Source organism: Engraulis encrasicolus, chromosome 16 (assembly GCF_034702125.1).
Source record: "Engraulis encrasicolus isolate BLACKSEA-1 chromosome 16, IST_EnEncr_1.0, whole genome shotgun sequence".
In the NCBI taxonomy this organism is placed as follows: Eukaryota; Metazoa; Chordata; class Actinopteri; order Clupeiformes; family Engraulidae; genus Engraulis; species Engraulis encrasicolus.
Window position 1 is genome coordinate 37,847,321 of NC_085872.1, and position 15,015 is coordinate 37,862,335.

Sequence of the window (15,015 nt, forward strand, 5' to 3'; positions counted from 1 at the left end):
ATGTTAGTGTGGTTTGCCAGTCTAGTAACTGTGGGTCAGAGGGTAAGCCTCGGGCAATCTCCTCTGGACATCTGCCACGGGCCCGGTCATGGCGCAGTGATGACAGAGATCACTAAACAGGAGATCTTGTGCTGGCCGCAGGGATTGCTTTTTCCTTAAGTCTGCAACTGATTAACACATCTGTCCACACGCACTGATTCCTGCACACAACCATTAAGCTTCCTGATACTATAGCCTATAGGAGGAGGAAGAAGGAGGAGCACAGGCCAACTAGCTGTAAACATCTCACATCCAGTTTTGAAATGGTCAGTGACCATGGTGTTTGATATACGACTGATTCTACGATTCGAGTGTGATTATAAGTCCATGGATTTTATTTGCCATCCATTAACGCCATCCAATGATGTTTTGGACATTAGCACACATTTATCTTTCATATAATACAGAAAGTGAAGACATAACATTATTTTCCTCTGCAAGAATGAATATTTTATACTGGTTTTTGGACGTTTTCATGCCGTCCTCGTTTTCCAAATGTCCGATTCATCCTTGTTTTGTCCAAGATCATTGCAAATGTTGATTCACGGTAGTTATCACAATATGACAAAACTGTTAAAAAGTCTATTGTGCTTTCCATTATGCATTAAATTAGCCATTTTGTGTGCGTCCCAGAAAACTGTGTTAACCGTGGCACACACTGAAAGCCCCGCCATAAATCAGTGAGGGTTTGGTCCTAAGTCCTCTGACCAACGCCATAAAATGTCATTACCTCTTTGGGTGGTGATGTGAAGACTGTTTCGTGAGTTTTGAGTTTTCAGTTAGCACAACACCCTGAAAATGGCTGAAATGTCAAGCGGTGTCACCGTCAACTGTGTTACGCATCAGCTATGACAGTTGAGGCGGAGTATGTTTTTGCCAATTTATCTCCATATTGATGGACAAACAAACAAAATCATTTGTGTTTTAGGGAGATGGAATTGTCTGCTCAGTTTTTTCTCCTAAAAAAGTGCCGTTCCCTGCACTGTTGACTGTAACACAGTTGAGTAACACCGTTGACTGTTTTGAAAGTGTTTTTGTGCTATTGGTTTCTTATGTGTTGAAAAAATCCTATGAACAGATACTAGGGATTATCTCTGGAGAGGCAAGTCTTGTGTAAGGAGGGTGACTAAATTCAAATCAGATGTTACAGGGATTTTTAATGAAAAAAGTCTCAGTCTGTATCACAGTGAATCATAAAATCTTACTTATGAAGCTCAACAATCACATTTTCCATATCAGTTACACAGATTAATGACAACATTGTTGCTAATGGACACAAGAACTTTCAAACGTATGTTGTTTCAACTGTGTAGTATTTTTATATATGCTTGAAATGACAGTATTTGTCCAACACTATTGAAAAAATAATCAAGCAAATGTTCGCCTTCATTAAAATATTTAACAAATGATTTAAGATTAAGCTTGGCAATTTGTTTGTTTGGAAACTTAAATGTATACACTATGGAAACATCTAGGTCATTTTTTTATTTTAAATACAGATAATTGACATTTTGCTTTTGGTCATACAATTACCAGGAACACGTACTGCAGTAAAATACAAAATCACACTGGCTGACGACACTGCATGTTTAAGACACACATAATTTTGTTAGGTCGAGATGTAATACTTGACACAGTAGAGTTGTTACAGGTGGAAAACACAAATAATAATGATGGGCCAAAATTGAAGGTATAATCGTGAAAGAGGTGTGTGTGTGTGGTCATGTGCACACAGAAACACACATTCGAAGAGCCTCTCCTCCTATGATCTACTTTATTTGAAGTATCAGGCTCCTTGTTCAGTCTATCTCCGACCTCTCTTCAGGGCCAAAAACATTTTCACAACGTGAAGGCAGAAATCACGACTCCATTGACTCAAGTCATCACCGGGTCAGAATGTACTCACCCTACCCCACCCACACACCCACACACTCACACACACTCTCTCTCTCACACGCACGCAAGCATGCGCACGCAAGCACGTGCACGCGCGCACACACACACACACAAGGCTGGTAATAGGCTATTGCTCACTTCAAAGACGTTGAATTTTTACATAAGCAAAGAAGCCAGAAAAACAAAAGAACAAGATAATTCTCCAAATAAAGTCCACTCCAGGCAATGATAAATCTATTAAATCTTTATTCAAGATAAATATGACTTTTTTCCCCTTTTCAATCAGTGGTGCAAATACACTTGACATGTCCAGACAATACTACTATGTTGCACATGTGTGTACAGTCTTGTGTCTTAAGTGAATGTGTATGACTGTTTATGCGGTAGTCTTTGTAATGGAAGTTTGCCTTGGTTCAAGAAAACACAGATGAGTACATGGAATGATTCAATGATTAAAAAAGGCACTTTGTGAGCACTTGGTCAATCCAGCAAAATAAAGATGATGAGAACCTTGTACATCAGATTTGGAATGTAACAGTATGATCCTGAATGAACGTCTTTTCCCCCTTTTCAATGTCCTATAATGTTTTGGTTTGTGGTCCTGAACATTCCCTGTAAATCCATACACATTCATTTACATTACATACACATAGTACAATTACTCGACTGATCTAACCTTCAGAAAGTGCTACAGACAGTGTTTGGCCAGCCAAGTGAGGAGTAAGGCATAAGCTGTAAACGACTCAGACTGTTTTGTAAATGTAAGTTGCCCTTCAGTGGCAATGAAAGCTGCCATGCCTGACACGTCCCAAACAAAAAAGTACAGCATCTCTTTGGTCACCTCAACACTGATGTCTCAACTTTCAGGATGTAAATTAAGCATGCCATTACAATCTCATAAAGCACACCTGTGTTAAAGGGTAAGGATCGGCGACTTGTTTATGGCTGTAGCAGAAATTTAAAGGCACTACTGTGAATATCCTATGAACAATCTGTGATATGCAGTTTCGCGCAGCGCTGCACTAACAATAAAACATACATATATATTTATGAGACCAAGCTTAAGCTATTTACGAGAAAAACACCAGATGTAGATAGTACCTAAATTGAGTCCCATGTGCAAGAGGAACACTAGATTTACATAGTACCTAACGTGTTCCAGAACCTGCAGGTTAAAAAAAACAAAATTCAGCTGTGTGTGACAACAGCAATAGCCCATCAGCAAACCCCTCTGGGATTCCCTCACTCACCCTATAAAAATAAATAACGCTCTGTAACACTACAATTATTAACACTACAAAATGTTAAAACCCACATCCTATTCTAGTGTAAAATGTATTTTACTTATTCTCAACACAAAAAGACCTCTCCAGTTATGCAGATCCTCTGTCCATCAACAAGTGCTCCAAGTATTTAAGGCAGTGAAAAGAAGCTTCCAGAAGCAGGTAGGGTGTGTTTGTGCACCTTTAGTTAGGCAAAGGGGTGCAAGTTCTCTGCTGTCAGGTACGCGACCTCTTAGATGACCTCGGATTCGTGGCGTGCCAGGGCAACAGGCAGCGTTGTGCCGCACGGTCCAGAGATGTGATGCCTGTAACCACAAGAGAAAAAACATATTCAATCTTACTTAAGATAATTAATGACAACGCCCTAGTGCCCTTCCTTCAACGTTGTGCATGTTTATTGTGCTTGGGCCGCGACCCACGCCCCCTAACCTATTTGGTTAAGCTACCCAGGGAGCACAGACATTTTGTAGACAAAACTACTTTGGCAGGAGCTACAGAACTCATTCTTTTCCTGTAATGTGCCATTTAATTTACTACTTTCAGAATCCCATAACTGTTGAAGGTAATATGATTAAAAACAAGTTGCCGACTTCCACTTTAACAGGATAACAGTGCATAGTACAATACTACAATCGGGTGCTGGGGGGTAAGGAAATAAAACAATAAAGTATATCCAATACCACATACATTTACCAACAGATCAACACAACTGACTAAAGTCAATAGATTTAGAGACCCTTGCCACCTGAGTGACCTTGAAACTTACATGAAGTAGGTAGTTTTGGGGGTGGTGCTGGTGTTGAACTCGACCACAGGAATGCCTCGCGATGCCACCTGGGGGCCAAACATGGCTGCCGGGAACACGATGGAGGATGTGCCCACCTGAGTGGAGAGACAGGGGCTTGGTATTACGGTGGTGCATTGTGTCACACTACAGAGGGCTTGTACACCTGGTTGAATTGGACAGGTAAAGCCAGGTGATTTGGAATGTGTGGCACTGAATCTATGCTCATCTCTTATCCTTTCTGAAGCCAAGCAAACACCGCCACACTCATTGTAGACCAGCAGAAGTGTTCAGCCCAGGTGAAAACATTGCAGTCAGGGGTGGCTGTGTTTGTGTGTCAGGGATTGAAATAAGCACCCAATGTCAATGAAATACTGGTAATATGGAAGTGCCCGGTAGGTCAAAAATTAAAATGTACTGTTGACTTGATGGTGGATTCTAGCATTCGTTTATGTGTGGCTGGTAAAGGGTCATATTGTTTTAGATTCATTTCTACCCCTATGCATGCGCGCGTGTGTGTGTGTGTGTGTGTGTGTGTGTGTGTGTGTGTGTGTGTGTGTGTGTGTGTGTGTGTGTGTGTGTGTGTGTGTGTGCATATGCATGCATGTTGACTCACCACCAGACACAAGTCACACATGTCCAGCTCCTTCTCCACCTGTGTCAGGACATTGGAGTCCAGGACCTCGCCAAACCAGATCACATCGGGACGCAGCAGACCGTTACATTCCTGCTCCTCACACCTGTCACGGCACCGCACATGGTCAGTTAGTACAATCAGATACACACGCCAAGACTGATATAAACACAGTACATATTTAAAGCAAAAAAAAGGTGTAAAAAAAGAGTGTACTCTACAAGAAGGACTGGGTAATGTTTTAAGACTAGGCCATCCGCAGTTGGTCTTTTTCTCGTTAGTAAGCAGATTATGCACAGGGCCAAACATCATATTGTAAGGCACAGACGCAGCCTTCTGACATGTCGTTGACCTGACTTTTCTTATGTAGAACTGGTTTTTTTCACCCACTATGTGAACATTTAGAGGGGAGGGGAGTGAAATTCATAACAGCAAGTATCCGCCTCTAGAAATGTTCAAAACTATGAATCACTTAAAGTTGTAAAAAAAACAATAATTATGAATCACACTTAAGAGGAAGCTGAAGTTTTACATCTCCAACAACATGCACTATACTAACTTACTGAAACAGCAACTCAAGCTGCCATACAATGATTGCTTGAAAGTTGGTGCACATTACAAGGACACTGCAGTGCCACCTAGTGGTGCTTCTGTAGCTTACATGTCCCTTTATCCTACATAACTTGCCAGCCAGCATTATTTACATGGGTAGGGCTGACATTAACATTATGCAACAAAACAAACATCCTCATTGAGTGAGATGTACAGATTGACATTTCCTCGACCGCAAATTGTGGCCTAGGCTTTTTTCCCCCTTCAAAGCGCAGGCCTCTGTACCTTGGCAGGTCACTGGCATCAATCTGGGCATCACTGCTTTCTGGGTCAGGAGAGCTGAGATTTAAAAAGTAAAAAAAAAAAATACACAAATTAAGTGTACCAGTGGGATAGGGTGAAGAAAGAATCACAGTTTACTTGAATGTGTGAACTCCATACTGTGTATGAGAGAGAGAGGGATAGAGAGGGTGCAAAAGAGAGAGAGAGAGAGAGAGAGAGAGAGAGAGAGAGGGGGGGGGGGGGGGGGGGGGAGAGAGAGAGAGAGAGAGGGGGAGAGAGAGAGAGAGAGAGAGAGAGAGAGAGAGAGAGAGACAGAGACAGAGACAGAGAGAGAGAGAGAGAGAGAGAGACAGAGAGAGAGAGAGAGAGAGAGAGAGAGAGAGAGAGAGAGAGAGAGAGACCTACCCTTTGCCTAGCAGTGATGGACAGATAGGGCTGTGATGGTTGGGTTTAACACTGCCGCAGCTAATACAACGGGTCTTGAACAAATTACCTGAATTGGGTCAGAGAGAAGAGGCAACTGTGAGAACCCTTGATTTGGTATATTATCTCTGCATGCCTTAAATGAAACAATCAATACTGGCAAATCAGCTCCCCCCAACCCCACAGCCCCCTGCCATGTCACCATGGTGGGGAAACCCCACCGCGCTGGGAACATCACTACAGTACAAATAATGCAACTATCACTAGGTAGGGAGCATCCTCCATAATCATATTCAGGTTTGTTAATGTATGCAGTACAAGAATTATCATGTTTAACAGCATACTGATTGTGGTGAGGTTCTCAGTGGGTGCTCTTGGGACTTGCTGTAATGTATGCACAACACTTTGGATGAAGTGAAGACTGAGACACAGTACCAAGAACAGCTCACTGTTCAAAATACTGTCTGATGTTGAACTATGACAAACGTAAAAGCACGAGTGTTACATATAGTTATAAATATACAACTGTGATGGTACATTTACACCGTGTTCCACATTATTATGCAAACATTTCCCCAAATAATCAATATGTATGACAGTCGTCATAATTTTCAAGTCATCAGCCATTAGAGTACAATTAAAACGTTTTTGAATGAACCTTTCAATAATAACAGATTTTTTTAAAATAATAAAAAACCTAAAATTCCCAAAATGCTCTGTTCCACATTATTACGCAAAACAGTTTTTTAGTGTTATAATCCAAATTTCTTTCTTTTTTCCCATTTACATTAATACTGTTGGCATTTGGTACCATCTAAATTACATTTCAATGTTCAAAATTTGGTTATAAGCTGTAACTGGAATGCTGCATTTAACATTGAAGTCGATGGCAGGACATTGTATGGGAGTTATGGAAGCCCAGATATCCTTGATGCTTTGCTTTCAGCTGTTTTTGTTTGTTTGGTCTGGTGGCCCACACTTCACTCTTCGATATACCTGTAGATTTCCGAACCATAGTTAGGTGATTTGGTGGTTATGGGCATTCTAATTCACCAGACATAACATCCTATTCATTTTCAATGGGGTTTTATGTCTGGTGAGTAAGAATGTCGATACCACCAAAGCACCTAAATGTGGCATGGAAATCTACGGGTATACTGAATAATGAAGTGTGGGTCACCAGACCAAACAAACAAAAACAGCTGAGAGCAAAGCATCAAGGATATCTGGGCTTCCATAACTCCCATACAACGCCCTGCCATTGACTTCAATGTTAAATGTAGCATTTCAGTTACAGCTTATAACCAAGTTTTGAACATTGCAATGTAATTTAGAACGTACCAAATGCCAACAGTATTGATGTAAATGGGAAAAAAAGAAAGAAATTTGGATTGCAACACTACAAAACCGTTTTGCGTAATAAGTTGGAACAGAGCATTTTGGAAATGTTAAGTTTTTCATTATTTTAAAAAATACTGTTATCATTGGAAGGTTCATTCAAAAACGTTTTAATTGTACTCTAATGGCTGATGACTTGAAAATTATGACGACTGTCATACATATTGATTATTTGGGGAAATGTCATTTGCGTAATAATGTGGAACACGGTGTACATACTCCAGACAGAGTTTGTGGTATTCAGCTCGTAGTGTATTGAAAATATTTTTAAAATGTACCATTTCAAACAAGAGCATGTGAACTTGTGTATACTACATCAAGGACGAAGCGTTAAGGGTATGGAGAAAGTATGCAATGTTGTCACCTAGAAACCTTCCCTAAATGCTGCACAAACAGTTTTGCTTCACCATTAAAAACACTGACTGAGTTTTCCAAACTTTTCTCGAACATGTTTAACATATTTTCATAGCAAGTGCGACACAAGTAATAAGTGACCGGTAGAAGAAGAATGCAAGCATTCCAACATTCCAACTGGCTGTGGCGGCTGTCGCCAAGGCATATCATGGCTCATTACCATAACAATCACTGGAGTTCAACTACAAACTGCTGCACACAAATCGCCTTGTTGCCCAAATTGCTTTCGTCTCTTCTGTCACCAGCTACTCCAAAGGAAAGTCAATTACTTGCATCGCCGTTGTACATATAGTTGCTTTTGACAAGTTTGCCCCTTATTGGTCACTTTATTTCTGTTTGCCTTATTCTTGCCTGATCCTTGTCTATCTCCACTCGGCTTTGCGAGCTCACACGATTGATTCTGTAATGTCAACTGCATTTGAATCTGTGGCTGCATTCGAATACTATCGTGGGCACTGCCTCCTTACCAGTAACTACCACTCGGCCTCCTGACCTGTACAGCTTCTATGCAGAAAAACAGTCAATAGTAAGCACAATTCGGACGTACTACACCACTGCCATTTACATGACCTTTTAACCGGATCGGTTGCACTAATATGACCATTGACCGCACAGTTGTCGAACCTCCCGCGGACTTCTGGGATAGCAAAGGAGTAGCGAAGTTACCAACTGTAATTATGACTGGATATAGAATGTCATCTGTGTACTGTTCGCTTCCTGGTTGAAAGACTACTAAAGCTATTCCGAAGCACTACATAGTCAATTCCTTTTTTGCCAACAACATAGGAAGATTGCAGGGACTTTCAGATGCAGCCTGTGAGTAGTTGAAGAAGCACCTCATTAGAAATGTCAGACAAGTGGTTTCCCCTATAATATTTTAAGCCTCTCTAAGTGTCCGTACCATGGATCTCCAAGACATGCTTGGAGCCAGCCTGTTGGTGAAGCTCATCGACATTCTGGGTGATGACCACTACGGAACGGCCCTGCTTTCTGAGTCGTGCCTCACACTCAGCGATGGCGTAGTGTGCTGCGTTGGGCTTGCTCTTCAGTGTTACCTCCCTCCGGTGGTGGTAGAACTCCCACACTCTGGATGGATTCCTCGAAAAGGCTTCCGGTCTTGCCAGGTCCTGAGGGAAAGGGAGGGACAGAGCGGACAATCCAAGGTCCAGAAAGTTTAAAAAAAAACTTTTTTGAACAAACACCCCCTGGACCTCATCATAAGCCTCCCAATGCCCCCTTCACCTCATCATAAGCATGGCAACGTCCCCCTTAGTATTAAAAAATAAAATTGACCAATGGACCTCAATGGCAACTAACTAACTCTCAGCTGTATCCTTCTCAGCGCCCCCCTAGGGCTCCCCGATGCCCCTTGGGGGGCTTTAGAGTCCCCGATGAGAAACACTACACTAAATATTGGTAGGGCAGCCACTCAGTCAAACCATGAGTGCTGTAAAGAGACTTTGAAAAGGTTTTTACTTTCTGAACACATAATTGACACCTCTTGAGGACAAACATGACCCTTACATGTTCAACTGCAATTGAACAGTGCCAGAGGGGTTGAGACAGAGGTTGCGACACCTGCACACGTCTGGTGTCTCTCTGATCTGCCTAAACAACCAAACAATACTGACGTTGCTGCTGCTCTTGATGGTGGGTGATCCCGCTGTTGCACAAGCTGTTATTGTCTGCACAAGGATCATATATCAGTAATGGCACCAGCGGCGGAAGAAAAACAACCATGCAGCCCTTACTCAACACGGCCAAGCAGATAAAACATAAACTTTGACCTATCCATCAGCGACAAAACATCCTCCGCCAACGATGAGTCAAAGACAATTTGTTTCCCCGGTAAATGTTTTACCTACATCTTATCACAAGCTTAGTTCATAAATTGTGAGGCTTTGGTGATTTTATGAGTCATGCACCGTTAACTGGAAGTACAGTTAAAATACAAACAGGCCTTTCAGAACACATTCCTGTATTAATTCTGTTCCCATCCCTAAATACTGACGAACAGTGCAAAGTATTGTTGGTTAACACAGCACTGACAACTGCAATATTAACATTTTATTCAAAAGGCTACACACTACAGGCCCCAGCGGACAAAGACACATACTTTTGCATTAAGAGGATTAAAACAACTTTCAGTTTTTCCAATTAGTGTGTTTTTTTTTCTCCAAAACCCACAGAAAATGGAGTTCTGCGTCTATGTGCACACAACGCTCATCAAAACACGGACCACACTTTCCTCTGTCGACAAGATTTTTTTCTTTGTACCTCTTTCCATAATTGCCTGTGAAACACCAGGTATGACCATAAATGCTGACTTCTTACCAAAAAGCTGAGAAAAAAATCAATTGAAGTGATATAATAACTGACTATGCCAAATGACACTTCTGCCACCTGCAGGATCAGTTCCTGTATGTGTATGCCCGAAATGTTTACACAAAGTTGGAGAGATGGCCCTCATGGACTTGATATAAAACGCGTAATAGAAATCGGTAAACGTCATTGGCAGTGGGCATTACAGTTGTAAATACTGTTTACAGAAGTCAATGGCAGTGAGTGAGGTTAAGGCAAAATACCTGACCATATCCTCTTCATCACTCAGGCATATCACACATTCCACCTTTAAACATGGGATTTTGCTGATATAACGAACACTGTTACACCTTTTTGGAACAATCAAAGCTTTCTGAACACATTCAACACACCTTTTCAAAAATACTGGGATAATCCCGAAAACAGTGATAATGTTGTCCCAATAAGGCCAGGGGCATGCTGGCATGCTGCCTGTGTGGACCTTAAATTACGCACGCAACTGCATGCACACAATACTTGCTTCAGAATGATCACAGCGCAATGCACATACTGGAGGTATCATGTACGGGGCAGATGGCCAACGGGGCTCTCGTCATCAATATTTTCAATCATTGTTCGACTCTATCGTGATCTCAACACGGACGTTCTGCATACTGAGCGTCTGCATACATTGTGTCTGATGCTCTACCATGCACAAATTTTTACATCAAATTCTCAAGGCAGCCTGTTCATGCCCAAAAAGTGCATTGAGCATGCGTATCCAGCAACAAGCATGTCATCGGCCTAACCATGAGGTAACATTTTCATACCGTGACACCAGGGCTATGAATTAATTTGGCTAGTAGATTTTAAGTAAATAATTAAATCTCACTAGCCACACATACACTCTCGACCAGTCAAAGTGACTTGTAAATGTTCTTTACTGAGCTTTCACCAGCATTTGGCCGGTTGGCTGGTGTTAATTTAGAGCCCTGCAGGACAGCCAGTGTGTTAGTCTGGATTTGTTCAATGTTCTCACCTGTGCCTTCCATGTTCGCCACAGGCCACCCGGTCCCCTGAACGTTGGGATTCCACTTTCTGCAGACACTCCAGCGCCAGTGATTATGGCAATCCGTTTTGCACTTGAAAAAACCTGACGGAATTTTGCCATGTCTGCCAAAAGCGAAATTGAACAAAAAAAAAAAATTATGCAACGCAACCTCATCTTGTTGATTAGGCATTTGCCTTGGAATACAAATGACAACAATAAAGGCAATTAGGTACTCAGGATATGATTCACACTTTCCCCAAAGAGATTAATAATTAGGGCTTGGCTTTCCAAAAAGTCACAAAATTGACTACATGTAAGGCATAAACATGGCATAAATATCATATAATATTATAACAATAACCATTTGAATGCACATCCAGCTTCAACTCTACCACAGACCTCTCCAAGCAAGCTCAGGAAATCACCAAGACAATGGAAATGGTACCCAATGCTTGCCACCAAAGACTGGCAGCATATTCAAATCGGTTGGCAAGTCACAATCCTGAATTGTGGTGTATGGCAACATATTGAGAAGAGGACTATGTACAGTATATAAATGCATGCAACATGTCAATTTATCTATTACTTTTCTAGGGATCAGTCTAGGGCTGGACGGTTCTGGAAAAATGTGTATCACGGTTTTCTTGATGAAATTTAATATCACCGTTCTCTGCACGATTTTTTTTTCATAAGTGGCAATTTTCCCCTACATCTCAATGTTTCTGAAGAAAAGGCTGAAATTAAATTTAAAAATGAGATAAAATCCTGAATTTGAATCAATCTCCATTTCTATTTTAATGACATATTTGGGATAAAATCTTTTAAAAAACAACCATTTTCTCATCAAACCTTGTGTAGGTGAAAACAGTTATCACGTTTTTTTAACCGTATACCACCCAGCCCTAGATCAGTCAGTGTGTAGTGACATGCACCTGAACAGGCAGCTGACTGGTGGCGCACTGCATCTGGCAGCCGCAGAGCCAGGGAACGGGAGGCGAGAATGCCGAGCATCTTTAGTCGTACAGGGGCTGAATTCAAGGAAGGAAAAATAAACACAACCTTCGCTTCATCAAGAAACTTTGCAAATCACCCTTTCCAAAAGAATGTAAAAAATACACTATTCACTTCCACCTCTACCACATGAGTTTGATATTTAGTAAGCCCATTATCAACAGTCAAACATTGTGTCACCCAGTCTAGATTAAACAGGTTCACTGCATGAAGCCATCCACAACGTATTGTTAAAACAACTGCGTCTCATAATGCCACATAGAAAGCATAGCTTATTTTATAGTAGGCCTACACACCCAGTTGCTCGTTGTGTACAAACTGGTTTGCTTAGTTTTGGACTGGTGGCAGCATGATTGGACTGATGGCAGCATGATTAAAAGTGTACACTTATGTGAAGTGTGCATGGGATTTGATAATTAAATGTCCACATACAGGTCAAGGCCTACTAAGGTCAACTCTGGGGTAAACTACAGCAGATGGGCGTGTCAAACAACAACTTGGGGTCTTCGTGGGATCACCAATGCTTCAGCCAGTTGATGCGTTTCGCACAGACCATGTAAGGCGTTTAGGTTAGAATAGATTAGAATACGGGGTTTGTGCCCATTCGTATTTACAGTGGGTATAAAAAAGCATACTGGTTATTGCATTATCAGGGACATGTTTTACAGGTAGGCTAGACGTCGCAAGACCTTGACTCACCCGATGGACGTGTTGGTGAAGCTCAAGCAAGAACAATTGTGACTCACGCTACAAAGCAAATGTACTGGTACACTTTCAAAACGATGTCAGGTCGTGTGTTGTTAATTTGAAGTCTATTGCTGACGGCACGGCTAGCAAGCTAACGTGGCTGTCGGATACAACTTCCCTTGGAGGAGGAGGATAGGATAGGCTAGTAGAGTAGCTCAGTTGTGGGCTAGAACCGAGGGGCTGTGCTAGAACTCTACATCCAAACTTCTGACTTCTGTTGAAAGGAGTTACCACGTGCTATCAACATCACCTGGCTTTCCACAAGGTGCATACAGACATTTCTGAACGAAGCTTACCTTCTAACGCAGATGGTTTTAAATGAAATACGTGTGAATCAGCGTCAGTTGAGTCTGAGAGCCAGATAAGTTATGTTTACTATTGCCATTTATCGGGAATGCCGTAAACCTGCTGCCCTTGTCGTGAAGCCCTTTTTCGCCCTTTTTTCTCGTGGTTTTTTGTGTGTGTGAAGAATTCGTTACGTTTGTGATGTGGGCGAGGCGTGCTGTCAAGCCTCGCCTTCCCGCACAGTGTAGCACTGGCTGCTCCAAAAAAAGGAAGCTATGCCTACTACATTTTGACAGTGCTATAGGCCTATCATATTTTCTATTTTTTCTACCTAGGCTATAGGAAATTATACCAGCATGTGCAAGCCTGTTTTTCATGGCACAGATTATGTGTAAATTAAATAGGGATGGGCAAACTCAGACCTGAGGGCATGTGGCAAGTCATTTCATCTGCCCACAGAGCCCTTCAAGTCCCTCTCCCCCAACTTTCTTAAAATGGCTACCCAATAGGCCTACTTGTGGGCTTGAGATTAATCATGGCTAGGCCTATTGTATTCATGTAGTATACATTTGATTTCATTATGTGCTGCAATGAAAAACAAGTTAGGTCAGTGTATGTTTCTAATTACTGATGCGCAAGTTACCCGAGACATCTGGCCCTTCGGTCTATAGCCAGCAATGGAGCCCTTGAGCAAAAATAATTGCCCTGCCCTGGCCTATAGGGGGCGGGGCTACATCCCAGGTAGGAAATTGCAGCCTATGAGTGCGTTGCAATAGAGTTCTTCAGCGGAAGCGGAAGCATGTAGTAGATTGTAGTCTTTCATGTTAGCATTTAAGGACGTCCTGGTTCCTATCGGCTTCCGGCCTCCATTGGGAATGAATAGGGGTAAATTTCAAATAAGCTCCGAGTGCAAGCACGCGCTTAGCGAACCCCCGCAAACTGTCGAGGGTGTTAAAAAATAGGCTGTAGGTATGACATGGTTGATCATTTTGTGTCAAACTTCGACATAAATACGATGTTGCGTCCATATGCTAAACCCGGAAGCTTTTGGCGACTACAGAAGCGGCGCCTGTATCTAACGGCATGTACGTGCGGAAGGTTGTACCCATGGCAACCAAAGGAAAGTATGTAGTTATAACATGGAAGTTTTAATGATCAGAAAGGGGTTATCAGAAAGGGGTTAGCAATATTGAATTATAATCGTCATGATTTAACATGTGAATACACCAACATGATGATATGATCCGTTCCACTAATGAGAAAGGGATGCGGGGACACGCTAATGTTCGTTGTTGCCGTACAACTTATATTTTTGCCAAACCTGAATCTCTATGGCGTTTTGCAATGTAAAAAATCGCCATGGAACCGGTAGTCCAAACGCCGCATACAAGTTGACGTCAACGCTGAAGAGCTCTATATGCGACCTTGCCTCCTCCACTTGCTTCTCGTCATGATGACATCACTGACAACAGCATTATATTTCAATATCTTGCAAAAGCTCAATTGTAGAGTCTTTCTCTCATTTGCAATTGGGATGGTGAATGAAAAACAGTCCCTCAAAAGTTGTTGTGGCCAGGCTGACAGCTGGGAAACTATCGTTTTCTCTACGGAGGAGGGGCCAGGAGGCGGGACGAGGAGACAAGCGCAAGTGGAGGAGGCAAGGTCGCATATTAAAACGCACTCTATGATGGTGGCGATGAAAAAACATGGCCCTGCTCCACATAATAAAAGTCTAAAAAGAAATGTCAATAGCCTTGGCCTAGCTGGTAGGCCTATTGAAGAAGTAGTACCCTTCGGTGTCCATGTAAGAAACGATGAGCCAGGGGACTAGGTCTTGGCCTCCCTCTCTGATGCAGCTCGGCCTGGGCATGAAGAGGCCTGTATTGTATAGGCCTATATTGTCCTTTTACCTTAA

At 42.1% G+C, this 15,015-nt stretch overlaps 1 protein-coding gene across 2 annotated transcripts; it reads right to left on the minus strand.

Moving 5' to 3' along the window:
• Window positions 1-2,164: 2,164 nt before the first annotated feature.
• Window positions 2,165-13,253, minus strand: LOC134466571 (NAD-dependent protein deacylase sirtuin-5, mitochondrial-like). Of its 2 annotated transcripts, none has more exons than XM_063220466.1 (9): window positions 13,112-13,253; window positions 11,990-12,085; window positions 11,046-11,179; window positions 8,607-8,832; window positions 5,876-5,963; window positions 5,474-5,527; window positions 4,619-4,742; window positions 3,985-4,100; window positions 2,165-3,523 (listed from the first exon to the last, which is right to left on the minus strand). In XM_063220466.1, exons 2-9 carry the CDS (start codon window positions 12,066-12,068, stop codon window positions 3,451-3,453), a joined length of 894 nt encoding a protein of 297 aa, XP_063076536.1. In that variant the 5' UTR covers window positions 12,069-12,085; window positions 13,112-13,253; the 3' UTR covers window positions 2,165-3,450. The 2 variants fall into 2 exon arrangements, with proteins under 2 accessions (XP_063076536.1, XP_063076537.1); XM_063220467.1 differs by lacking the exon at window positions 13,112-13,253 and adding an exon at window positions 12,768-13,096.
• Window positions 13,254-15,015: the final 1,762 nt, after the last annotated feature.